Consider the following 26,996-nt stretch of genomic DNA (forward strand, 5'->3'; position numbering starts at 1 on the left):
ACACAACCCCAACCGGGCTGGGGACAAACTGCAACCGAGATACGTGCCTTTAGCAGGAACCGAACCCAGGACTCTATGGTCCGCAGGCCGATGCTCTAACCGCTGAACCAAACAGGCCAGGGCAAATTTCTATTTTCTACTGATCACTAAATATTCTTTATCATTTGTGGGTTTACAGATCCTATTTATCATTCTAATAGTTTGGCTATAATATCCTCTAAACCGTTAGTAACTGGAACATATCTCAGGGTCAAGCTGAATCTATCACCATCAGGCCCCACCCCAGAGGGCCCTTGGGTAGCATCAGTGGAGACAGGAGGAGGAGAGTAAGTAAAATCAGACATTTAATTTCCCTTCTGAGAAAAGCATTTGAAGAAAAGCATTTTAATTTTTAGGCAACTGTATGAGTCAAATCCTGGTGTGAATAATACCAAGAAACCATCCTTAGTTTCTGGCTGATTTTTTTTTTTTTTTCTGAACTATTTTAGGCAGCAAATAAGCCATAATGCCTTTTTTTTTTTTTTTTTTTTTAAATCTTCACCTGATGATATATTTTTTTCCATTGATTTTTAGAGAAAGTAGAAGGGAGGGAGGTGGGGAGACAGAAAGAAACATCAACGTAAGAAAGACACATCAATTGGTTGCCTCCTGCATGCGCCCTGACCAGGGCCAGGAATCAAACCTGCAACCCAGATACATGCCCTTAACCAGGAATCAAACCCACGACCCTCTAACCTGTGAGCCACGCCATCCAGGGCAAGCCAAAATGCATTTTGACCTAGTACTATTCCTGTTTCTCATTTTACCCTGAGGAGCAAAGCAGTGTAGTGTTTACCCCAGGATTCTAGCAGCCAAGGAAAGACCAAAAAAAAAAAAAATACACATTTATTGAGCGCCTATTATGCTCACATTATTGACCACTACACATATGCTGCCTCATTCAATCAGCAGAATGATCCTCTCAAGTGGCTATTAATGTCCTGACTTTATAGCACATCTGAGGACATGGAGGCTCAGTCAAGTCAGGGAACTGACCAGAGACAACCCAGCTTGGGATAACATTCACCGCAAGCCTGCCTGACTGTAAAGCTCAGGCTGTCCATGCACCTTGAGCAGTCAGGGACCAAACAGGGAGGGAAATAATCCCTTTTGCTAGGCTTCTAAAGCCAGTGTTTTCCCTATTCCACTCTTCTTGCCCCCAAGTTCAGCACAAAGGTCTATCCTCTGCAAATAAGACAAGACCCTATACACATTACACTTCCACCCAAGAATTTATAAATGGATGGACTGCCCTTGGCATGTACATGAGCTCTTCCAAGGGGCCCAAGGGACTTTTATGTGCATCCATGAATTCAGTTGCCCAGAGACACTTGATTTCACCTCTGCACTGCCCTGAGAGACAGCAGGAGAAGGGAGAGTACACCTTCCCCTCACCTGCAGTTCCTGCCACCACCTGCAGGAATGGTCACACTTGAGATGTGGTCTTTGAAATGGCACTGCCAGAGAGTATCAGCCTTATTTCCTGCTATCTCTGTCTTCCCTGAGGGAGACTGAAGGCCTTCTCTTCCCATCTGAAGTCGTTATCCTCTCAGAGGGATAATGGCTTATCATTAATTAGCATCTGGTTTTATGTAAACTGGTGAAGGAGAGACCTACTGTATACTGATTTATGTGTGTATTTCCCTAGAGCAGTGGTTCTCAACCTGCCTAATGCTGCGACCCTTTAATACAGTTCCTCATGTTGTGGTGACACCCCAACCATAAAATTACTTTTGTTGCTACTTCATAACTGTAATGTTGCTACTCTTATGAATCGTAATGTAAATATCTGATATGCAGGAGGTATTTTCATTGTTACAAATTGAACAAAATTAAAGCATAGTGATTAATCACAAAAACAATATGTAATATATATTGTGAAATATTTATTTCTAATTACAAATAAGTGAAATTTTGTCATGAAGCATGGTGTAGCATGGGTAACAGTCTTAATATAACAACAGTAAACTACATTGCTACATTTTGCGACAGTATGAGTAAAAAGCCAACGTCAGTGCCAAGGGTGAGATTGCTTCTTTCTCACCAGATCAGAAATTCTCGGAGCAGTCCTTGAAGGAGCACAGCGAAGATCATCTTCCACAAGTCTGCTTCTGCATTTAGACTTGATACCCTACAAGCTGGAAAACCCTGTTTCACAAAGATATGTTGTTGGAAATGGAAGAAGAAGGCACAACACAGTCTCAGACAGAACAGGCTATGACTGCAAACACTGGATCCAGAACTTTGTAACTGGCATTGTAGAGAAATCAGTTCTCACTGCATTGCTGTTAATAAATTCAATGAACTCCTCTTGTGCTGTCTCAGGAACATCTTCAACTTTGACTGTGAATGGGCTTCTGGCAAGTGCACATGGGGTGTCAGGTAGATTTGGAAAGTACAATGAAATTTCGTCTGCAAGCATGTGCAAGTGTTCTTTCACAGAAAGTATCATCGTAATCCTTTTGTCTGGTTCAATGTCATGTTCCTTAAAGAAAGCAGATAAGGTAGGCAACATGTAAATTTTATTTTCATCCAATTTTTTTTTTGCCAAAGCTGAAGTTTCACTTGGAATGATTGGATCTTTTCAGACAAACCGAGGCATGTTGCATTTGGTCCTTGCAGTGATAAATTTAACTCATTCAAGGTGGCAAAGATGTCAACCAAGTAAGCTATTTTCTGCAGCTTCTTCCAGGCAATCCCACCCACCACTGCAGACTTCTCAGGCCACTCCCATATGCAAGACCACACTGAGTGGGGACTGAATGGTCAGCAGGGGGAGCCAAAGGACAAGTAATTGGACTGTCAAAAGCCCTATGAGCATGCAAAGGGCTGCCTGACCGTGGGCTCCATCATTCCCAGCCCTGTACCTTGATTTCAAATGGGAAGGCAAAAAAGAAAGGGGACAAATTTTTTACCTCAAATTTGGGGCAAAGACTGGGGAAACACAGACACACATACACATTTTTTTTTTAAGTTTCTTCTCAGTTTCTTGGAGAGGTTTTTACTACCAAACTCATTAATTTCCTGATCAAGTTTTGGATCATACATCTGTATGTTTCTAAATTAACACCATGACTCCAGGCTGTGAACAAGGACAAGAAGGTGCATTAAAAAGACTTTTGCCCAGGCCAGATAGCTCAGGTGGTTAGAGCATTGTCCTGGTACGCCAAGGTTGCAGGTTCTACAGGAAACAACAGGAAACAACCAATGAAAGCATAAATAAGTGGAACAACAAGTCAATCAATCTCTCTCTCTCTCTCAAATCAATAAATAAACTTAAAATGTTTTAAATACAAAGAGTTTGTTTTTTGTTTTTTAATCCTCACTTTTTTTTTTTTTTTTTTGCATTTATCTTCCGATAGAGTGGGAGGGAGAGAGGGAGGAAGAGAGAGAGAAACATCGATGTGAGAGAGACACATCAAGTGGTTGCTACCCACATGACCCCAACCAGGGCAGGGGACAAACTGCAACCGAGGTACATGTGCTTAGGGGGAACCAAACCCAGGATTCTCTGGTCCGTGGGCCAATGCTCTAACCACTGAGCAAAACCAGCCAGGGCAATATAAGAAGAGTTTTGACTCATTTCTGGGGGGCAGTTCTCCAAGGGGAGACTGTGACATTGCCTTCCCTCTGAGAGACAAGAGTAGACACAGGGGCTTTTGGCTTGGTTGGGAATTTGAGTGTTTCCTCACTTCTTTTAAAGAATATGCCACTACAATGCCTGTTTTCTATATTCCCATATTCTGGTATAATATGTCACGTTTTAGGTACCAAAATATTAGTATCTTTGTTGGTACAACAACATTACTTCTGTATATTTTAAAAATCTATTTATATATTTATTTATTTATTTATTTACATAAATCTATTTATAGATTTATTTATATAAATTTATTTATATATGGTGCTGTGCCTAAGAACCATTGGTTACATTAAATTTCGAATCTGCCCTGGCCAGTTTGGCTCAGCAGTTAGACCATCAGCCTGCAGACCAAAGGGTTTCTGGTTTAATTCAGATCAAGGGCACATACCTGGGTTACAGGTTCAAACTCTGGCCCTTGTCAGGGTCATGCAGGAGGCAACCAATTGATGTCTCTCTCCCTCTCTCTCCCTCTCTCTCCCTCTCTCTCTCCCTCCCTCCTTCCCTCCCTTCCACTCTCTCTAAAAATCAATGGAAAAATATCCTCGGGTGAGGATTTAAGTAAATAAATAAATTTTCCAATCAAATAAAAGTTTACCTGCCTAGAAAGCATTCTTCTACACATCCATAATTCAAAAGAGGGGGGAGGAATGCCAATCACGTCCCTTCTGCAAGAATTACTCTTATCATCTCTGAGCAAGTGAAGCAGACATTTCAGCACTGAAATTGATTCCAGTTCCTCTGCACAATAATCTCTATTCACAAATAAAGTAATTAAGGAAGACGAAGCAATTGATAATCTTTCAAACAGAAACTATAGCTTACAATTAACAACAAAGACCACAAGCCCCGAAAAATATCCAAAAGTATCTCAAAGTTATCAAATCAGAAATAGGGTTATATGCCCTGGTTGGTTTGGCTTGGCGGTTAGAGCGTCGGCCTGCGGTCCAGAGAGACCCGGGTTTGGTTCCTGCTAAGGGCACGTACCTCAGTTGCAGTTTTTCCCCGCCCTGGTTGGGTCATGCGGGTGGCAACCACTCCCCCCAACTCTATCTGAACAAAATATCAAAAAATGTCCTCGGGTGAGGATAAAAAACAAAAACAAGAAATAGGGTTATATGAAGATGGAATCGGCTGCTCCACCCTCGTCATCTGGGTGTAGAAGCAGTGTTTTCAGCAGCTGGGAAACTATCCACAAAAATGCATTCACTACTCATGAACAGCACCATTGATAAAGACTGACTTTTAAGATTTCACTTTCTTTAAGAGACCATTTCATTTTCAAAGTTAATGAAAATTTCTTTATTTTTATCTAGTGTTTAGTTTACTTTTTGAATACTATTTTATCACCTTTATCTACTAATTTAGATTAGAATAATAACACATATTTAATGTTGATGGTTTCAGGGCAGTCTGCCCCAAGATATGTCAGACTGGAGTGGGCATTATTTCAAACTAAAACAAGCAAGGCCCCGAAGTCTCAGGGAGTGCCTTTGACTTTCCACCAAACTGCTTATAAGAATATAAAGTAGAAGGACTGTTCCAAGAACTTTCATTATAGATAACCGCAGTCTAATATGAAGGAGGTTTGATGGACAGGGAGGAATCTAGTGCGGCCCTTTTGATCTAAGTCCTCTCTATGGCCCCTGTCTCCAGCTGGCCCAGCAAACATTTGTTTACTAAACATTAACTCTTTTCATCTTTATTTTTTTTTACTTTGTTAGGGGTGACAAACTTATCCTCAGAGGCTGACTCTGTCTTTGCCAGCAATTTATTTAGCACAGGTTCACTGTGGGAATTAGAACTTCATAAGCCAATAGCGTACAGAATGATATCTCTTACTGAGACATAAAAAGAAATACCATCCTCTAAACAAATGACAGATTAATCATGCTATTGTTCCAGGCAAGGGGAGGTGAAAGTGTTCAAAGAAATATCCAAAATGGAGTCACCCTTGCTAAGCCATGTTACCAAACCAAAATTTAATACTGAGTTATCAAGATGTCAGCAGAGTAGTCTAGTATGGCTCAGTTAGTTGCATGATGTCCCATACACCAAGAGGTCATGGTTCAATTCCCAGAGTACATGCCTAGGCTGCAGGCTCAATCCCCAATAGGGTGCATGCAGGAGGCGGCTGATCAATGTTTCTATTTCTCTCTCCATCTCCCTTCTTCTCTCTCTAAAATCAATAAAAACATATTTTTTAAAAAGATAGTGGCAGAATAGGTGAAACCTTCTTGCACCTCCTTCCAGAACCAAATTGGAAATAAAACCAAATTAGTGAACATTCGCCCTGAATTACCAACTGAACTTGTCAAAAAGAATACTTTTAATAAGGAAAGGCAGAAAACACCCCGACATTGCACCTGCACAATAGCTCACATGGTGTGGTCAGGTTTGAGCCTCACAGCCAGCCAGCCTGAGGGGGGATCCCACCCACAAATGGGACAATAACAATCAAGACCCAGTTACAGTCTGGCCGGTATAGCTCAGTGGATTGACTGTCATCCCATGGACTGAGAGTTCTGGGTTCAATTCATGGTCAGGGCACATGCCTGGGTTGCAGATTTGATCCCCAGTAGGGGGCGTGCAGGAAGCAGCCAATTAGTGTTTCTCTCTCATATCTATGTTTCTATCTCTCTCTCCCTTTCTCTCTTTCCAAAAAATCAATAAAAACATTTTTTTTAAAAGACTCAATAACAACAGAAGAGCTCAAATAACCTACACAGGGACATTCCTAGAGCATCTAGCTCAGGAGATCAAAAGACTGCACCACTGAGTCCCAGAGGCCACTTACTATATAAGGCTAGCCCATAAAGGCTAGGAGTTATAGCAGTTCTAATACATTGAAACAAACACAGAGAGACAGATAAAATGGAGAGGCAACGAAACAACCTCCAAATGAAAAAAAAAAAAGGAGGACTCTCCAGAAAAAGAGCTAAAGGAAATGGAGGCAAACAATTTATCAGGTACAGAGTTCAAAGTAATAGTTATAAGGATGCTCAGAAAACTTAGTGAGAATTATAAGGAACTTAGTGGGAACTACAACAGCATGAAAAAGGAAATAGAACCATGAACAAGAACCAATCAGAAATAAGAATATTATATCTGACATCAAGAATACACTGGAAAGAATTAAAAGTAGATTGAATGAAGCAGAGGATTGAATCAGTGATTTGGAAGACAAGGTAGAAAAAACAATTAATTAGAGCAGAGAAAAATTTTCAAACCAGAAGGATAGTTTGAGAACTTCGGGACAATATGAAATGTAACAATACCTGCATTGTAGGGGTAACAGAAGGAGAAGAAAGAGAGCAAGAAATAGAGAATATCTCTAAAGAAATAATGACAGCCCTGGCCAGTTTACCCAGCAGTTAGAGCGTTGGTCTGTGGACCAGAGTGACCCGGGGTTCAGTTCCCACTAGAGCACATACCTCAGTTGCAGTTTGTTCCCGGCCCCAGTTGGGGTTGTGTGGGTGGCAACTGGTCAGTGTGTCTATCTCGCATTGATGTTTCTCTCTGTCTCTTCCTCCCTCTCTCCCTATCTGAAGATGAATGCAAAAATGTCCTCAGGTGAGTATTAAAAAGGAAGGAAGGAAGGAAGGAAGGAAGGAAGGAAGGAAGGAAGGAAGGAAGGAAGGAAGGAAGGAAGGAAGGAAGGAAGGAAGGAAGGAAGAAAGAAAGAAAGAAAGAAAGAAAGAAAGAAAGAAAGAAAGAAAGAAAGAAAGAAAGAAAGAAAACTTCACTAACTTGGAAAAGGAGAAAGTCACACAAGTTCAGGAAGCACAGAGAGTCCCAATCAGGATGAACCCAAAGAGACCCACACTAAGATACACCATAATTAAATGACAAATATTAAAGACAGAGAAAGAATCTTTTTTTAAATATGTTTTTATTGATATTTTTAGAGAGATAGAAACATCAATGTGAGAGAGAAGCATTGTTTGGTTGCCTCCTACAGGCCCCCTACTGAGGATCAAGCCTGCAACCCTGTTAGGTACCCTGACCAGGAATCAAACAGGGACCTCTCAGTCCATTGGACAATGCTTAATCCACTGAGCCACACCAGCCAGGCCAAAGAAAGAATCTTAAAGGCAGCAAGAGAGAGACAGAAAGTTACCTACAAGAGAGTTTCCATTAGGCTGTCAACTTATTTCTCAATAGAAACAATGCAAGCCAGAAAGGACTGGCATGAAGTATACAAAGTAAAGAAAAGTAAGGGACTGAACCCAAGACTACTCTATCTAGCAAGGCTATCATTCAAAATTGAATGTGAAATAAATATCTTCCCAGACTGAAAAAAAAAAAAAAAGGAGTTTACTCCCACCAAGCCAGCATTGCAGGAAATGTTAAAGGGACTGCTGTAACAAGAAGAAATAGAGAGAGAAACATAGGCATATGAATAAAAATGGCAATAAATAAGTGCCTATCAATAATAACCTGGTGTGGCTCAGTGGTTGAGTGTTGACCCATGCACCAAGAGGTTGCTGTTTTTTGTTTTGTTTTGTTTTGTTTTGTTTTGTTTTGTTTTGTTTTGTTTTGTTGGTACGTGCCCCTAGCAGGACCCGAACCTGAGACTCTCTGGTCCGCAGGCTGACGTTCCAACTGCTGAGCCAAACTGGCCAGGGCAAGAGGTTGCTGTTTGATTCCCAGTCAGGGAACATGCCCAGGTTGTGGGCCCAGTCCCCAGTGGGGACATGCAGGAGGCAGCCAATCAATGTTCTCGCTCATTGATGTTTCTATCTCTTTCTCCCTCTCCCTTCGTCTCTCTCTAAAATCAATGAAGAAAATAATTTTTTTTAATGTAAATGGCTTTCATACTCCAATCAAGACATAGAGTCTCCCTGGCCAGTTTGGTCCAGAGGTTAGAGCATCGACCTACAGGCCAAAGCGTCATGGTTTCAATTCCTGATCAAGGGCATGTAACTGGGTTGCAGGTTCAATCCCTGGCTCCAGGGTCATGCGGGAAGCAACCAATCAATGTGTCTCTCTCACATTGATGTTTCTCTCTCTCTCTCTCTCCCCCCCCCCCTTCCACTCTATCTAAAAGTTAATGGAAAGATATCCTCAGGTGAGGATTAACAACAACAACAAAATAGGATAGCTGAGTAGATAAGAAAACATGACCCATATATATGCTATATACAAGAGACCCACGTCAGAACAAAAAACTCATGCAGGATGAAAGTGAAGGGATGGAAAAAAATTTTCCATGCAAATGGAAATGAAAAAAAAAAAAAAAGATGGAGTAGCAATACTCATATCTAACAAAATAGACTTCAAAATGAAGGCCATAACAAGAGACAAAGAAGGCCACTGCATAATACTAGAAGGATTGATACAACAAGAGGATATAACACTAGTAAATATATATACACACAAAATAGGAGCACCAAAATATATTTTAAAACTTCTTTGCCCTCACCAGGCCAGTATGGCTCTGTGGTTGAGCATCGATCATGCACCAAGAGGTCACCAGTTCAATTCCCAGTCAGGGTACATGCCCAAGTTGTGTGCCCAATCCCCAGTGGGGTGCCTGCAGGAGGCAGCCAATCCATGTTCTCTCTCATCAATGTTCTCTCTCATCCTTCCCCTCTCTCTAAAAATTAATAAAGAAAAAAAAATTTTAATTAAAAAAAAAAAACTTCTTTCCCCAGCCTGGTTCAGGGTAATGCAGGAGGCAACCAATTAATGTGTCTCTCTCACATCGATGTTTCTCTCTCTCTCCCTTCCTCCCTCCCTCCCATTCTATCTAAAAACAATCAATGGAAAAATTTCCTCAGATGAGGATTAAAAAGAAAAAACTTCTGGAGGACTTTAAGGGAGAGATCAATCATAGTAGGGGACTTTAATACCCCACTGACATCACTGGATAGACCTAGACAAAAAAATAAACAAGAAAACAGCAACCCTAAATGACATACTAGATCAGATGGATTTAATTCACATTTACAGAACATTTCCCCCCAAAGCTGCAGAATACACATTCTTCTCTAATGCACATGGGACATTCTCAAAGATAGACCACGTTAGGACACAAACTAAGTCTCTACAAGTTCAAGAAGATCGAAATCATATCAAGCATCTTCTCAGATCACAGTGACATGAAACTAGAAATCAACTAAAATAAAAGCACTCAAAAATATTCAAACACATAGAGGCTAAATAGCATGTTATTAAACAATGAATGGGTTACCAATGAGATCAAGGCAGAAATCAAAAACTTCTTGGAAACAAATGAAAATGAACACACAACAACCCAAAATCTACAGGACACAGTGAAAGCAGTCTTGAGAGGAAAGTTCATAGCACTATAGTCCTACATCAAAAAACAAGAAAATTTTCTAATGAACTATCTAAACTTACAACTTTTTTCATTGATTTTCCCAGAGTGGGAAGGAGGGAGGGAGGGAAAGAGAGAGAGAGAGAAACACTGATGTGAGAGAGACATGCTGATTGGTTGCCTCTCGCATGTACCCAGACCAGGAACGGGGATCAAACCTGAAACCCAGATATGAATCAAACCTGTGACCCTTTGGTCTGCGGGCCAGTGCTCTAGCCACTGATCCACACCAGCCAGGGCAAGAATTTTTAAGGATTTAAAAACTTAATGTCTATACCAAAAACAAACAAAAAATATTTTTAAAAACATGCCATTTGCAACATCAATAAGTTGTATGATGAAGTACAGTATCTACATGTTGAAAATTATAACATGCTATTCAAAGACATTAAAGAAGACATAAGTAAATGGACAAATAAAACATGTTCATGGATAGGAAGATTCAATATTCTCCACAATGAGATCTATAGAATAAATGCAATGTCAATCAAAATCCCAACAAGTTGTTTTGTGGAATTTAACAAGTTCACTCTAAAGTTTGTATTTAGAGGGCCAAGAGTAGCAAAGATAGCCCTAAAAATGAAGAGCAAGATGGGAGATTTGTCTCACCAGATATCAAAACTTCTTATAAAAATAAAATAAAAATTTCCCTGGCCAGTTTGGCTCAGCAGTTAGAGCATCGGCCTGCAGTCCAGAGAGACCCAGGTTTGGTTCCCACCAAGAGCACGTACCTCGGTTGCAGTGTTCCCTGGCCCTGGTTGGGTCGTGCGGAAGGCAGCCATTCGAAGTGTCCCTTTCACGTTGATGTTTCTCTCTCTCTCTCTCTCCTTCCCACTCTATCTGAACAAAAAATGGAAAAATGTCCTCAAGTGAGGATAAAAAATAATAATAATAAAATTAAATTAAATTAAAATTAAAGATGGCATTATATTGGATAGAAATAGATCAGTCGATTGCTGGAACAGAAAGGAGAAAAAATTAGATTTGACTCCTTTATCACACTATAAAAATATATATAGTGTCATTCAAGTTGTATAAAGCTCACAATAATGCAAAATCTCCTATTGTTTAGAGATGAAAATATATATAGTAAAAATAATTTTAAAAAAGAAGAAATGAGAAACACAATGACATGACTGGTTCCACTGAGAGGGAAGATGGAACAAGGAAGACAATCCAAGGGCTTGAAAAGTAACAATAATGTTCATGTCTTAAGCTTGATGCATCTTGTGTTGTGGGAGACTTTTTGCATGGCATCCATTTTGTTAAAATCTGCTCTGCCATCTCCTGCTCCAAGGCAGGGTCTCTCTGCACACAATGTCTCTGCATTCCTCTAGATAATCATTTACTCTGCCAGTCATTCTTTGCTAATCTTTGGTTCCTTCTGGGGTATTTACTGGAATTTGCTTCAGGTGGGATACTCATTAACCGTTTAACCACAAGCTTATCGCTTGGCAACAAATGTTCTTGTTTTTCTACTTTTTGCCCTATATATTGTGTGGATTTCCCCAAAATAAACGAGACTTGATCAGAACCCTGTGTTGTCTCCGTTTCTCGTGTCTCTTGTCCCTCCTCATCCTCACTCCCCCTCTAGAGTCCTCGTTGCTGTTCGAGTGGCCGGCAGAAAGGAAAAGAAAAGAGGGAACGACGTGGGAACCTGCTGCATCTGCACCCCTCGGGTAAGTGAACGGCGATTATGGCTCAAGCAATGAGCCAACATAAGATGTTCGTTGAAGAACTAGGAAAGGCTCTCAAGGCACGAGGAGTAAAGGTGAAAACTAAATATTTGTGTCAGTATTTTGATTATATTTATTGGAATTTGATAGATGAAATCTTATCTCAGAGACATTCTGATCCTCTCGTTGCCAATGTAGTAGAAAATGGCAAGGGTATATTACAGAAAGGGAAATAAAAGAAAAAAAGGGGAATGAAAATGAAAGTAAAGAATGTGAGGACCTCATGTCATTCAATAGTGATAATGAGGAAGAAAAAACCGAGCCCACTTGGAATAAAATTATGCCTAAAAGCCCTCATACAGGGAGACAAGAAAAACTAACACAGAGGGTGGAAAAATCAAAAGAACAAAAACTAGTGTTGCCCCAGAGGAAATAATCAAATCCAAGACAAAGATTTTATCCCGATCTATCAGAATATTTGGAGACTGTTCCCCACGGAGGAGAGGTTAATTGGGATGAATTGGCAGATGAAGCCGCCAGATATCGTAACTCTGATTGGCCGCCTGTTTCTCAAGGCCCCCCGCCTTATATTAATAACCCCAGTGACCCCCCGCTGGCATGTCCGGTTCTTGACCCCAGAAAATAACTTAGAGATAAAATTGAACACCTCAAAGAACAAATAAAACTGGAAAAAGAGCACAAGGATCTCATAACCCAATTAGAAGGACTAAAAATAGGAAAATCTAAAAAGAAGAGTGAAGTAAAACCAGAACCCCTTGGGAATCAAAAAGCACCCATGAGGAGAGCCGCCTCAAAGATCCCTCCCCGCACGCAGCCTGCACCGGAGCTGGATGACATAGAGGCTTTTCCAGTAACAGAAACAGTGGACGCACAAGGATAGGCTTGGCGTCACCATAGCGGATTTGATTTCAAATTAATAAAGGAGTTAAAAACCGCTGTAGCACAATACGGAGCCACAGCCCCGTATACTACGGCAAATTTAGAATCAGTAGCCGAGAATTGGCTTACGCCTGGGGATTGGTAGACGTTAGCCAGAGCGACATGCCCAAATGCAATATAACGCAGGTCTTTTTGCGCAAGTTCAGGCTGCAGGCACTAGAGCATGGAGGAAACTGCCCACCAAGGAAGACATGAGCTCCTCCCTTACTAACATTAAACAGGGACCTGATGAGACTTTTGCAGATTTTGTTCACCACCTAATTACTGCAGCAGGCAGAATTTTCGGTAATGCAGATGCCGGCATGGATTTTGTTAAACAATTGGCTTTTGAAAACACTAATGCCGCCTGTCAAGCCGCTATTAGACCGTATAAGAAAAAGACTGATTTAACTGGCTATATTCGCTTATGCTCTGATATTGGGCAGCTGCCTACCAACAGGGCCTTGCCATGGCTGCCACCTTGCAAGGGTATACAGTTAGACAGTTCTTATCCTAACAAGAGTAAATGTTTTAACTGTGGGGAAACTGGCCACTTCACAAGGAATTGTAAAGGAAATCCCACTACTAACTCAAAAACTCAGACTCCAGGAATTTGCCCTAGATGTAAAAGGGGGAAACATTGGGCTAATGAATGTAGGTCTAAAAAGGATGTTCAGGGTAACGCACTACCCCCAATGCAGGGAACCGGGCACAGGGGCCAGCCCCAGGCCCCCAAACCCAAACAAATCTTTGGGGCAGTCAGTTTTGTTCCAGCAAACAACAATCCATTTCAAACCTCCTCAGAGCCACCACAGGAAGCTCAGGATTGGACCTCAGTTCCACCACCTACACAGTATTAACTCCTGAAATGGGAGTTCAGGCCCTTCCTACTGGAATTTTTGGCCCTCTGCCTGAAAACACATTTGGACTAATAATAGGACGTAGCAGTTCAACAATGAATGGACTACAAGCCCTTCCGGGAGTTATAGACAATGACTACTCCGGAGAAATTAAGGTTATGGTATCATCCCCAAAAAATATTAGTACTGTCATCACAGGACAAAGATTCGCTCAATTGCTGCTCCTGCCTTTGATGCCCACCACAAATAGGGCAGTATCAGGACAAAGAGGTAATCAAGGCTTTGGGTCATCAGATGTTTACTGGGCAGAGGTCATATCAGCACAAAAACCCATTAAGTCTCTCCAGTTAGATGGTAAGAAATTTTCAGGGCTTATAGATACAGGGGCTGATGTCACAATAATTAAAAAGGAAGACTGGCCTACAGCCTGGCCCCTAGACACAACTCTGACTCACCTAAAAGGAATAGGGCAAAGTCAAAACCCAGAGAGAAGTTCAAAGCTATTAACTTGGAAAGATCAGGAAGGTAACCAGGGTACCATACAACCATATGTTATAGCTGGATTGCCTATAAATCTTTGGGGAAGGGATCTCTTGTCACAGTTGGGACTAATAATGGGAAACCTGAATGCTGTTATTACTACCCAAATGTTGAAAACCGGATATCTACCAGGCCAAGGGCTGGGAAAAAATAATACGGGTATAATAGAACCCATAGAGCCCTCCCCGAAGACTGATAGAGCAGGATTAGGCCATTTTCCATAGGGGCCATTGACACTCCTGTGACCCATGCAGAAAAGATCACATGGCTATCTGAGGAGCCGGTGTGGGTTGATCAATGGCCTCTAACAGCAGAAAAACTGATGGCAGCACAACAGCTGGTACAGGAGCAGCTTGATGCTGGCCACATTGTCCCTAGTAACTCCCCTTGGAACACTCCCATTTTTGTCGTTAGAAAGAAATCTGGCAAATGGCGGCTATTGCAAGACTTAAGAGCTGTAAATAAGACTATGGTACTAATGGGAGCCTTACAACTAGGACTTCCCTCACCTGTTGCCATACCTTTGGGTTATTTCAAAGTTATTGTTGATTTAAAGGATTGTTTTTTCACGATTCCTCTGCATCCAGATGATCAGAGGCGATTTGCATTTACATTTTTGGCCACCAATTGAACAGGACTATGTGTTATAGCTACTCTGCTACCAGATATAGATGTAGTTTCCGGAGATGACCCTGTGCCTATTCCTAGATTTGACATTGCTATCAGACGCTCAAAAGAGCTGTTCAATTAATCCCCCTGGTAGTGGGATTGGGCATCTCAGGGGCATTAGCTACTGGAACAGCAGGTTTGGGGGTTGCAGTGCATTCTTACAACAAGTTATCCAACCAACTGATTGATGATGTTCAAACCTTATCCAGTACCATCCAAGACGTCCAAGATCAGATAGACTCCCTGGCGGAGGTAGTCCTCCAGAATAGACGAGGATTAGACCTCCATCCAGCAGAACAGGGAGGGATATGCTTAGCCTTACAGGAACGCTGCTGCTTCTATGCTAACAGGTCTGGTATCGTCAGAGACAAGATCAACAGGTTACAGGAAGACCTAATAAAAAGAAGAAAAGAGCTTTTCGATAACCCCTTTTGGAGCGGACTAAATGGGGTGCTGCCTTATCTTCTCCCTCTGTTGGGCCCCTTATTTGGCCTTTTACTGATTGTGTCACTAGGACCTTTCCTCTTCAATAAGGTGATGGCTTTCATCAAGCAGCAGATAGATGCCATTAAGATGCAACCTATACAGGTCCACTATCATAGACTTGAAATGGCCGACAGAGAAGCTCACTCTAGCTGTGAGTCAATAAGCTATGACTGTGCCCGAGATGGCAAATAGTGAGTCTCAAAAACCTTGTTACCTTGGTGCGCGGGACTGGATAGCCAGAGACGGGCAACTGAAACTCACACGCATCGCCAACCACCACCTAAGACAGGAACAAGGCCTTATGCTGCCTCGCTATTCCAATGACTGGTTCGGACAGATTGGCTCCGTGTGCAAGTTTCCTGACCTAAAACAGGCACAGTCCCCTCAAGGCATTATTTCGGCCTTAAAATTAAAGAAAGGGGGACCTGTGGGAGACTTTTTGCATGGCATCCATTTTGTTAAAATCTGCTCTGCCATCTCCTGCTCCAAGGCAGGGTCTCTCTGCATACAATGTCTCTGCAGTCCTCTAGATAGTCATTTACTCTGCCAGTCATTCTTTGCTAATCTTTGGTTCCTTCTGGGGTATTTACTGGAATTTGCTTCAGGTGGGATACTCATTAACCGTTTAACCACAAGCTTATCGCTTGGCAACAAATGTTCTTGTTTTTCTACTTTTTGCCCTATATATTGTGTGGATTTCCCCAAAATAAACAAGACTTGATCAGAACCCTGTCTTGTCTCCATTTCTCGTGTCTCTTGTCCCTCCTCATCCTCACTCCCCCTCTAGAGTCCTCATTGCTCGACCTGCAGGACGGGTCATTGTGTCATTATTCTTATATCTTACACATGTTCTATAAATCATTTTGTATACTCTCAATATGTAATTAAAACATATAAGAAAAAAAGATAAAGAAGAAATGGCCAAAGTTAGTCATGATAAGATAAGCACCAGTGAATTGACAAGGGAATGGGACATGCCCGGTTCTGGTCTCTGCTCCTTCCTAACTTACAGTTTGCCCTGGATAGAGGCACTTCCATTTTTGTAACTTCATTTTTCAATTTTGAATGAGGTTAATAATGCATACCACACATAAATCTGATGATAAAAGTGCCTTATAAAAATAAAAGTGCCACCCTGGCTGGTTTGGCTCAGTGGTAGAGTCGCGGATTTAATTCCAGCCAGTCGCAGATTTGACTCAGTTGTGGTTCATCCCCAGCTCTGGTTGGGGTCATGTAGGAGGCAACCAGTTCATGTGTCCCTCTCACATCAATGTTTCTCTCTCTCTCCCTCTCTCTGTATCTGAAAATAAATAGAAAAATATCCTCAGGTGAAGATAAAAAATAAATAAGTAAAAGTGCCACCCAGCTAGCATGGCTCAGTGGTTGAGCATTGACCCATGTACCAAGAGGTCCCTGGGTCAATTCCGGGTCAGGACACATGCCCAGGTTGTGGGCCAAATACCCTGTGGGGGGCATGCAGGAGGCGACCAAGCAATGTTCTCTCACTGATGTTTCTATCTCTCTCTCTCTCTCTCTCCCTTCCTCTCTAAAATCAATAAAAGGAAAAAAAAATTTAAATAAAAGTGCCATGAAAATGTCAAGTGGCATTATTCTTGACAATTTCAGAGTTGCTCGTCAGAGAAAAAGCTACATCCTATGACTCAGTCCTAAACCCCTCTTCCTGGGGCCCGCCCAAGCTTACAGAAATGAGCTGTGGTGCAGCTGTTTCAGCTTCCTGGGTGTCAAGGTGACTAGGTTATAGGGAGGAAGAATGTCAATTATATACAACAAGGGAACAAGGAGCCTCAGCTGGAGGAGGGGGGGACAGGGCCATTCCCACTGTCCCACCAGCTGGTGAATTGGACTACCTGGACCAATCTCAGGATGTGATTCCCCCAGCTCACATCTGAACCTCTTCCTGTCCTCTAAGCCCAGATCCAGCTCCACAGAGTGAGCCTAGAAGATTCACTTCCAACTTCACAATGGCTGGAGGCAAATGCAATAGAATGACCAATCTATGCTCCTCTCCACACCCAACCCCACCCTTTGACAGCTGCACTCTCCAGATTCCACTGTAACTGTTGCTTCCTCCCATCCCCCAACCACCCAAAAATACCCTTAACAATCATACCGTTAAAGCACAAAAAATTTGTTATTTGTTCGGGGTTTTGTTTTATTGTTTAAATCCATGCTCCTGTTCCCTCCCACTACTGTAGACATGCCTGGTTGTTTAGAAGGGGACTGTGCACATTTGTTGATTCTCTTTGACCTCTTGGCTGGCTCACCCACCAGATCCGTGCAAATGAAGAGTTGATAGCCTTCCTTGAGCCCTCCCAGTGGGTCTTTGCCCACAAAAACAACCCCTACCCCCTTTTTGTACAAAGCTCTTCTTGGCTCTGAAAGCAGGGAGGGGCAGGATGCAGCTTTTATTTGTCTTTGCAAACCGCCTTCCCTTTGTGGACTTGTTCATCTTAGAAGTGTCTTAGATGTAGCTGAGTTACTGTATTTGGGGGTTGACTGCTAGAAGCCAAAAGATCCCCCCGTTGACATTTTCTGAGCGTCCAAGTCCTGTCTTCCTCTTCACAGGAAGGTCTCCCTGATGGCCAGGGTTGTGGTGCCACTGATACCTGACACTAAACGGGTCCAATGCCACCTGTCACTACTTGAGCCAAATTAAGCAGAGAAGGGGCTGAATTATATATGAGCGTTTATTCCAACAATGCCAGCAGTATGGAGAGAGCAGTAGGTCATCCTCAACATTCTGCTCTCCACCATTTCATTTCAAACAAGCTCTTATACAGGGTTAGTGGGTGGGAAAAATCTAAAGTTCCTGAGTTCCCAGGGTCTGCCCTCTTTCATTGTCCTTGCAAGGATTAGCCCCAGACACTGCCTCCCTTCGGATAGGCTCTGTCCTTGACCTGGCTCCAGGCTGCCCTGTCTTCAGGGCCTGTTCTCCTTGTAACATGTCCTTCAGTCTCCCAGGGCCCGTAAGGAAATCTTTTCTTTATAGTGAGTAGCTATTAAACAATTGTGACTCTATTTTTATTATAACTACCTTCTCTTATTACAACTACCACTGACCTTTCCCCAGGAGTTCAAGAAAACACCCCAATTCTCCCCACAGTGTCCTGCTCTCTTCTCACATGAGGGCACTTGCTCCACACCCCAAATAACCAGCTACTGCAGGCCAGGAGGTACTTTGCCAAAGGGAGTTGAAGGGCCCTGGCCGGTTTGGCTCAGCGGTTAGAGTTGGCCCTTGGACCAAAGAGTCACGGGTTCGATTCCAGTCAAGGGTACATACCTTGGTTGCGGTTTGGTCCCTGGCCCTAGTCGGGGTCCTGCAGAAGGCAGCCACTCTCACATCAATGCTTCTCTCTCTCTCTCTCTTCCTCCCTCTCACTCTGTCTGAAAATAAATGAAAAAATATCCTCGGGTGAGGATTTAAAAAAAAAAAAATTTAATCAAAGGGAGTTGAATAGAGCCAAGGCTTGGACATGGCTGAGCAGACCAGGAGCTGAGGCCCTGGGTCCCTTCCTGTTGTCCAGTCATCAATCATGCAAGTTTCTACTCCCTGTGGGGCAGAGGAGACAACTAGAGAAGGAGGGACTCCAAAAGGTGATGCTTCCTGCCTTCTCAGGACTGTTCACTCACCCTCACCCCGTGGAGGAAGAAGACTTACATCAACAAAGTTGCGCTCCCAGGAAAGTGGGGAGGTGAATAAGAGGGGGCGGAGGACATGGTCTTCCTCTCAGGTCCCCAGAACCTACAGAGGAACTTGCTTAGTTCAGACTAGACCTGAAGGGGACAGAACGTGACAAGTGTTCCACTGCCCTGAGACACAGTTTACCCCTTTGTCCCCCCCTACCAACCCTGCCTGAAAACTCTAATGCAAACAACAGACTCGGATAATTAGTCATCCTCCCTGACGGGGCCTGAGAGTCAGTCCTGGCTCCAGGAAATAACTGGGTGATTCCTTTCTGCTGAGGCTGCAGGGTTGGGCAGGGCACAGTATTACAGAAAGGCTTGAAGCTGCAGTTTGCCCAGCCCCAGGGACCCCTACCCTGACCCATGGGGCACGAGTACTCCATGATTCATGTGTTCGTACAACTGCCAGCTCCTCAGACCATCACCCCAACACAAAGGACCCTATCCCTGAATACAGGGACAGACTCTTAAAGCATGCCTCCCACCTTAGACCCGGGCATGGGCAGCTACAGTGAACTTAGCCATCCTCAGTGGTCCAGACAGAATACTCCTGGGCCAGGCATTGGGTATGCCTGGTGTACCCTGTTGGCCTCCACTTCACTGTGGAAAGAAAGTGGACTGGTGGCAGGCCGGTGTGGCTCAGTGGTTGAGCATCAACCCATGCACTAAGAGGTCGCCGGTTCAATTCCCAGTCAGGGCACATGCCCAGGTTGTGGGCCCAATCCCCAGTGGGGGGCGCGCAGGAGGTGGCCAGTCAATGTTCTCTCTCGTCGATGTTTCTTTCTCTCTCTCCTTCTTCCTTCCTCTCTCTCTAAAAATTAATAAAGAAAATTTTTTTTCTTTTTTAAAAGAAGGAAATCTTACCCTTTATAAAAAAAAAAAAAAAAAGAAAGAAAGTAGCCCTGGCCAGTTTGGCTCAGCTTGGCTCAGCAGTTAGAGCATCCGCCTGTGGTCCAGAGAGACCCGGGTTTGGTTCCTGCTAAGGGCACGTATCTCGGTTGCAGTTTGTCCCCGGCCCTGGTTAGGTTGTGCAGGTGGCAGCCACTCAATGTGTCCCTTTCATGTTGATGTTTCTCTCTCTCTCTTTCTCTCTCTCCCTCCCACTCTATCTGAACAAAAAATGGAAAAATGTCCTCAGGTAAGGATTATAAAAAAAAAAAAATGAAGAAAAATAAATAAATAAAGTAGACTGGCCCTAGCCCAGGACCCTCCTGGCTCTTCTCCTCTCACCACACCCAGAGCAAAACACGTCTTCAGGAACCCTGTTAGGACTATCTCTGCCCCACTCTGGATCCCTCACAGCCTGGCTCAAGCACCATTTCCTTTCTTAAGCCAATTCTAGAACTCTCTCTGCTGGGGACCACTTGAGCTTTCTTTAAGATGGCTTCATCCAGAGAGAATGTCTTTTCTAATTCACATAAAGTCACCTTATGAGCTAGCAGCGGCGTGTCAGAGTCGGATCCATCATCTTATGGACCTTCCCACAGCTCCCCTGGCTGGTGAGTCACTGAGTCACTCCCAGAGGTGACTGAACAAACCCTCTGCCAGTTGGTATAGCACCAAGCAAAGGAGGAAAGAGATATCATTGGGAAGCCAGACACAGGATTAGATTTGACCCCCAAAAAGGTGTGTGTGTGTGTATGATTGTACTATATATGGTACAATTATCCACCACTGAATTTGACTGAGACAGGCCAACTAGAAGGTGCCTCCACCTGCCCAATTTATTTTTAGCCACTGAGAACCTCATGGTAGAGCATAGCCAAGACCCTCAGGAAAGTGACATATTCCTGGAAGTTTACCTGGTCTTTGCTCTGGTCTAGGCCGGCCATCAGCGTTCCAATTCCGGACTTCTGCAGTTTCTAATGAATTAGAATGAGAAATCCAGACTCAGTGGTTATAAGAACCTGGGTTCTCCCCCTGTTTCTCCTCCAAGGAAGCCCTCACTCATATAAGTGGCTCAGGGGGTGCTCACTTGTCACCAAAGATGTGAGTCCACCTTGGCTTCACTTGGCTTTGCCTCTCCTCTGCTCCTGCCTCTCACTCAGGGTGAATACCAGGCTGAGAGTATCCCCCACCAGCTCAGGAAAGTGGACCAATGGGCTCAGTAAGGCATGTGACCCAGGGCCCCAGAATGTGGACAAATATGAGTCCGAGCACTTGGCCCTCCACCTCTCCTAATTCTGCTTCTAAAAGGCAAGAGATAAGAAGAGGAGGCCTGGGAGCCACTCACTCACCTCACCAATGAGCAGCTCCCTCTTGCTCAGGAAGTTCTGGTCACCCTCTCTGCCAGAGTACTGGTGGAAGATGGACATGAGGAGGCCAGCGGCCTGATCCAAGGAAGCTGCCATGCTGAGGGCTGGACTCAGAGTTGGCGCACAGGGGCTGGTCAGTGCCGTGAGCCGCAGGGCCCTCTAATTCACCCACACACCCCGAGAGCTCTGTCCCCACCACCCTCCACTCCCTTTGCCTAGCCAGCTTGAACCACCCAGCCTCAGGCACACACGGGCGACATTCGGAGACAACCCAGGGCTTGAAGAGGGAGGAGGGAGTAGACTCTCGGGCCAAGAGATCAGTGGCCTGAGGGGGACCAGAGCTAAGAAGGAGGGTGGTTCGGTGATTCTAAAGGGTTCCAAAAGAATTAGGGAAGCGGGGGTTGGACAGAGGAGCCTGAGCGGTCTCACTGGACCACACATGGCGGGCTGACACACCCTCCCGTACCCCACAAGAGCTTACTGCAGAGCCGCCCCAGAAGCCGTAGCCCAGGGCCAGCCCACGCCCCCGACATCTACACAGACGTGCCCAGTGTGGAGCCCACACGGTGGGCCTGGGTGGCCGCAGCCACACCAACCCTGGGCAGCTGAGGGACCGCTGACCTGGCCCAAGGGAGCCCTGGAGGGCATGCACGGAGCCACCCGCTGGCTCACCTGCCTAACAGCCCCGCCAGGAGGTGCCACGCCCACCGCACGGTTTGCGCAACACCCACCCGGCCCACTTAACTCTTCGTGCCTCCTGCCCCAGGGCTGTTCCGGGTGGGGCCGGCTGGCGAGATGGGAGGACCTCGTGGAGACCACTGCTCAGTTTGCTCCCTTGCGACACCCAGGAAGAAGGAGGTGAGTAGCCAGAGTAGTGTGAAGGACTGTGCAATACCTATCCACCAGCAAAAATAAATTCCTACCACTCAACTCCCTTCCCCGCCTGCCTCAATTCCACCTGGAGTTTTCAAGTTAATGAGCCCAGCCTGTAAGCATCATTCATTATTTACCCTTCACGGAAAGGTGATGACTGAGTGAGCTTGCTGCCAGAGCGCGGAAATGGAGGAGAGAGAGGGGTGCTGCCAAGTTTGCCCTTTTTGTCAGTGTTGTCAGGGTGGCCTCCTGTGAGCGGGTGACAAGCCAGCCCTCAGGAACCACACCGCAGCCAGGGTCTTCATTCTCAAAGCACTTTCCCCCTTAGTGTTCTCTGCATGTTAGCAGCATCACTGGAAGGCGAGCGAAAGCCTGGCACCGCTTCCCTTTCCAGAAGGCCAAAGCTAAGCCTGGGTAAGCTCAGTGATGTCCACAGTGAAGACCGGAGTGGAGTGGGAGCCCGGACCCTAACACCCAGAGGCTCTCAACCCACTCAAAGAGAAGCTCTGTTTGCCCCCAACCCACCCCCAGCCAAAGTGGACAAAACATCTTCAAAACCAGCCCTGGCTGGCATGGCTTAGTGATTAGAGCCTCATCCTGTGTACCAAAGGGTCAGGTTTGATTCCCAGTCAAGGCACATACCAGGGTTGCAGGTTCGCTCCCCTCCCCATCAGGGTAAGTGTGGGAGGCGACCAATTGATGTGTCTCTCTCACATCGGTGTTTCTCTCGCTCTCTCTCTACCCCCCCTCCCTCTCTTCCACTATCTCTAAAAATATCAAAGTAAAATATATCCTCAAGTGAGGATTAACAAAAAACAAAAAGACAGCCTCCAGACACCTAGAACGGAAAATGTTTATTTCCTTTGCTGGAGGGAAGCGGAAGGAGGGTCTGCCCGGGAGGGAGAGGAGGGCACAGGGCCACAGAGCACCTGTGAGAGGAGCAGTAGGGGCTGGGCAGGGGCTGAGCCGGGTCATTTGTGGTCCTCCAGGAAGAAGTTATTGTAGGCCATGCACAGTGTGGTCAGGAACACCGAGTACTCCTTAAAGTCGATCTCCTGATCGCTGTTTTTGTCAAGGTTCTTCATCAGGTCATCAATGCCGCTCTCCTGCATCTTCTTGGAGGGCCCAGGTAGAGGGACAGGTCAGCACCCCTTTCAGCCCTGCCCCACCACTGCCCAGGGCCTCCCATCCCCTGGGAAGGGAGCCTCAGGGTGACCCCCAGCTGAGTCAGCAACACTCTGAGCATCTTGACCCCCAGTCTCCTCCCAGTCTCCCCCCAGCCCACACCTAGCCCTGGGGCCTGGCACTGGGGACCTGACACCTGAATTTAAATTACAATAGGAAGGCAAGACCAGCTTCCCTTTTTCTCACCACTTTCTACCATCCAAACAAATAATAATCTAGATATTATAAAACACCTGGTAATATGCCCGACCAGTGTGGCTCAGTGGTTGAGTGTCAACCCATGTACCAAGAGGTCGCTGGTTTGATTCCCGTTCAGGGCAGATGCCCAGGTTGTGGGCCTGATCCCCAGTGTGGGGCATGCAGGAGGCTGCCAATAGATGTTCTCTCCCAATGATGTTTCCATCTCTCTCTCCCTCTCCCTTCTTCTCTCTCTCAAATCAATAAAGGGAAAAAAAATTTTAATAAAACACCTGATAATAGGTGGGTGACAGTGTGACATTGAACATGATCCTAGTCTCTGACTTCTGTCCCTATAGAGGACAGTTGAGGATTGACCCAGACTACACATCTCTCCATGACAGCAGTGGGTTAGAGCTGAGAAGCCACAGTATCCTTCCCCTGCTAGCAGAATTTACAGTACAACTGTGTGGAGGTGCCCACCTGTAATCACTGTCTGATCCCCTGCCCTCCCAGCCTAGCTCACCAGAGAATTGAGACAGCGCCCTCCAGTGTATAGGAAGAAAACACGGACATCCTGCCCTCCCCTCACTACCTCTCAGTTTCCGCTTTTTCACGGGAGACATGACACTGGGACATAGAGAGATGGAAACGGTCTCTCTGTGATGCAATCCTTGTCCCCAGTCAGGGCTCCTGTTATAACCAGGTCCTCCCCCAGGGCCTCTGTCATCCTGTAATTAGCCCCTACTGGACTTGTGTCCCCTCCCTCTGCCTTCATTAACTCCAGGATGCAGAGAGCCTGGCAGGAAGGCCAGAGAGCAGGCCTGGGAACTCCCACATCTGCTTCAGTCCCCTGCCCCTAGAGGCACACACAGGGGAGCCTCTCTCCGCGGAGGCCCCCCGGGGTTCAGGATATGACAGGAGATGCACCCAGGCTGAATTTTAAAGGAAAAGCAGAAGGTGATCCACAGGCCTGACCTGGAATTCCAGCCCAGCCTCTCATGAGCAGGGTATTCCTAGACAAGTCACATAATGTACCTGAGCCTCGATGTCTTTCTACTGTAAAAATAATATTATAACTACCTCATAGGCCTTCCCCTCTGTCAACTCCCTCCCACCATCTGCATCTGGTAAGAACTACCTCCATCTTGTTCCAACCCTGTGTTCACAAACTAGAGAGCAATCCTTCTGGTCCTGTGTCAGCACAGCTGAGAGCTCTGTATGGGGAGGGGGGTCTGCCCTTGAGCTGTGCGCCTCACCTATGATGCTTGGATCCCCTCCTCACCTATGACGCCTCACATAAGCTCTGCCGCCACTGTGTGGGCCTGGCCTCCATCTCAAAGGTTCCTTGACTTTGTTCTCTAAACCCTCACATAAACTTCCTTCTTCCCAGTGAAACCTGACTCATCCCTCAGCACAGAGGTCTAGAGTTCTGTTGGCCCGAGATGCCCACCCTCTTCCTTTGGTCTCTGTCCCTTTTGGCCATCCTGCTCCTGGCTGAGACTAGAGTACCCTGAGTGTAGGTGTGTGTCCCCTCACTCTGGGTCTCTATGGAGGCAGGGCAGGTCTCCCGCCTCCTCTGGGACCTCCTGACAGTGATATCAGTGCTTTCTCTTTCTGCCCTCCCCTCTTATGGTGCCCACTGGGAGCACTCGAGCTTTGGGGAGAGTGGGGGAGGGGACAGCCACCTACCTCGCCAAGGCACAGCTCCTTCTTGATCAGCTCCTTTAGTTCCTTCTTACTCAGGGTCAGTTTACTGCCCTCTCTCCCCGAATATTTGTGGAAAGTAGTGACCATAGTGGTCAGGGCCTTCTCAAGAGGGGTCTCCATGATGGTGTGCAACTCTGGAGGGGGAAGGGAGGAGGCAGAACACACTTCCTGAAGCCAGACCTTCTGCTGCCCCCATCACTAGCCAAGTTCCTAGACCCTCCCTCAAGGACCAGAGACTGGAATCTATGGTAAGACCAAAATCCACCAACAGATGGACCCAAACGTGTCAAGACGGGTTCTAGGGAGACCCAAGGCTCACTTGGAACAGCCCGAGCAGTGAGACCGACTACCCCCCGAAGGAGTTCGCACATTGCCCTGCTTGGGGGGGGGGGGTGCTAAAAAGGGCGTCTAGGGGCAGAGGGATGACAAGATGACCTCCCCAAAAGAAGAACTGGTACTAGATAATGGAGCAGATAAGGGGTCAGGATTTTCTCCCTATCTTATCCAGCCTGGGCATTCATTTTCCGAGGCAGTCCTCACCCTAGTCACCATCCTTTGCCTGGCGACCTGAATCTCCTGATACTGGGAAGTGTCCCATTATAGGAGTGGAGAACAGAGCAAGGAGAGATTCCAGAGGTTGGATGGGGCTAGGGCTGGAACTGGAAGATAAGGTCTCAACAAGAAATGAAACAGAAATGGTTAGACTTATCTAGCTGGTCTTCAGTCTCTGGCCCGAGACCTGCACACACTGATTATCCACAAGGCATAGGGGGAGGAGGGTGGATGGACTTATTAAAATCTCCAGGATTACCCGGTTGGTGTGGCTCAGTGGATTGAGCGTCATCCAATGGACTGAGGGTTCCCAGTTCGATTCTCGGTTGGGGCACATGCCCGGGGTTGCAGGCTTGATCCCCAGTAGGGGGCCATGCAGGAGGCAGCCGATCAATGTTTCTCTCTCTCTCCCTTCCTCTCTCTCTAAAGAATCAATAAAAAACATATTTATTTTAAAATCCCCAGAATCAGTCTGAGAGCTAGATCCAGAGGTTGTGTTGGATGGGGCCCTCTAGTCCATCAGCACAGTGGAACCCACCCAAGGAAACAGGAGGCAGCTGGAGCTCCTGTGACTCAGTCTTGAAAACCACTTCCCCCTTCAGGAGGAAGGAGGCAACACGCGAGGAACTTGGAGGGTGCAGGTAAATCTGTGCAGAGTCCAGAACAAGCTGGAAGAAGCTGCTGGCTCTCACCTTCAGCTCAAAGACCACCCAGTGAATCTTGAACTGGACCTGTATTCACCTCCCACCTTCCAAAAACCTCAGCTTCTCTCCACCTCCAAGAGACTCAGGCAGGACTGCAGTGGAGGCAAGGGCCCCTGGGCAACCGCAGCAATATCCGGGCTGGTTTCAATCCCCACCTCCACCCTCAGAGCCCATTCTCAGGAAATGTTGAAAACCACAGTTCGAATGTCCTGAACATATGCCCACTCATTGGGCTGGGCCTTCCTTGGTGGAGGTCACCACAATGTGTCACTCTCTGGCCTCATCACCCAGCTAGCCCACCATATACATGAGCTGGGAGATAAGAAGGAAGAACTCACCAAGGAAGGAGCAATCCAGAGAACCCACACAGCAGAAACAGGCTCCCTCTCACTGTTCTCTGCCTTTATTCTCTCTCTCCAATCCCCAGGAAATCAGGGGAGGGACAGGGCCAATAAGAAGGGGCCAGGGACATGAGGAACCCAGGTCAGAGCCTCCTGGGACAGACCTGGGAGAAATTCCTTTTGCCAATCTCACCTTCCTATTTCCAAACAGAGGAGACTGGGCACATTGAACCCACTGTGGCATACACATCTTCGGCCCCAGAAACTCTGTTTTCCCAACCAAAACCAGAATTCACAATCTA

The 26,996-nt window shown here is 45.6% G+C and overlaps 1 protein-coding gene across 2 annotated transcripts; it reads right to left on the reverse strand.

Annotated features, from left to right (window-relative positions):
* Positions 1-2,491: 2,491 nt before the first annotated feature.
* On the reverse strand, positions 2,492-26,706 carry S100A5 (S100 calcium binding protein A5). 2 transcript variants are annotated; one of them, XR_004960947.1, is made up of 3 exons: positions 21,135-21,754; positions 20,700-20,759; positions 2,492-2,524 (listed from the first exon to the last, which is right to left on the reverse strand). XR_004960947.1 is itself a non-coding variant. In XM_036272994.1 (3 exons), exons 2-3 carry the CDS (start codon positions 25,215-25,217, stop codon positions 22,997-22,999), a joined length of 282 nt encoding a protein of 93 aa, XP_036128887.1. In that variant the 5' UTR covers positions 25,218-25,231; positions 26,692-26,706. The 2 variants fall into 2 exon arrangements, 1 of the variants encoding a protein (XP_036128887.1); XM_036272994.1 differs by lacking the exons at positions 2,492-2,524; positions 20,700-20,759; positions 21,135-21,754 and adding exons at positions 22,997-23,140; positions 25,080-25,231; positions 26,692-26,706.
* Positions 26,707-26,996: the final 290 nt, after the last annotated feature.

This window comes from Molossus molossus, unplaced genomic scaffold, assembly GCF_014108415.1.
Source record: "Molossus molossus isolate mMolMol1 unplaced genomic scaffold, mMolMol1.p scaffold_m16_p_20, whole genome shotgun sequence".
Classification (NCBI taxonomy): Eukaryota; Metazoa; Chordata; class Mammalia; order Chiroptera; family Molossidae; genus Molossus; species Molossus molossus.

Excerpts from the sequence above, each read along its gene's own strand:
- S100A5 (XM_036272994.1), bottom strand. The coding sequence starts at position 25,217 with ATGGAGACCCCTCTTGAGAAGGCCCTGACCACTATGGTCACTACTTTC. Across the intron at positions 23,141-25,079 it reads AGGAGCTGTGCCTTGGCGAG|AAGATGCAGGAGAGCGGCAT; the intron begins GTAGGTGGCTGT and ends GGGCCCTCCAAG.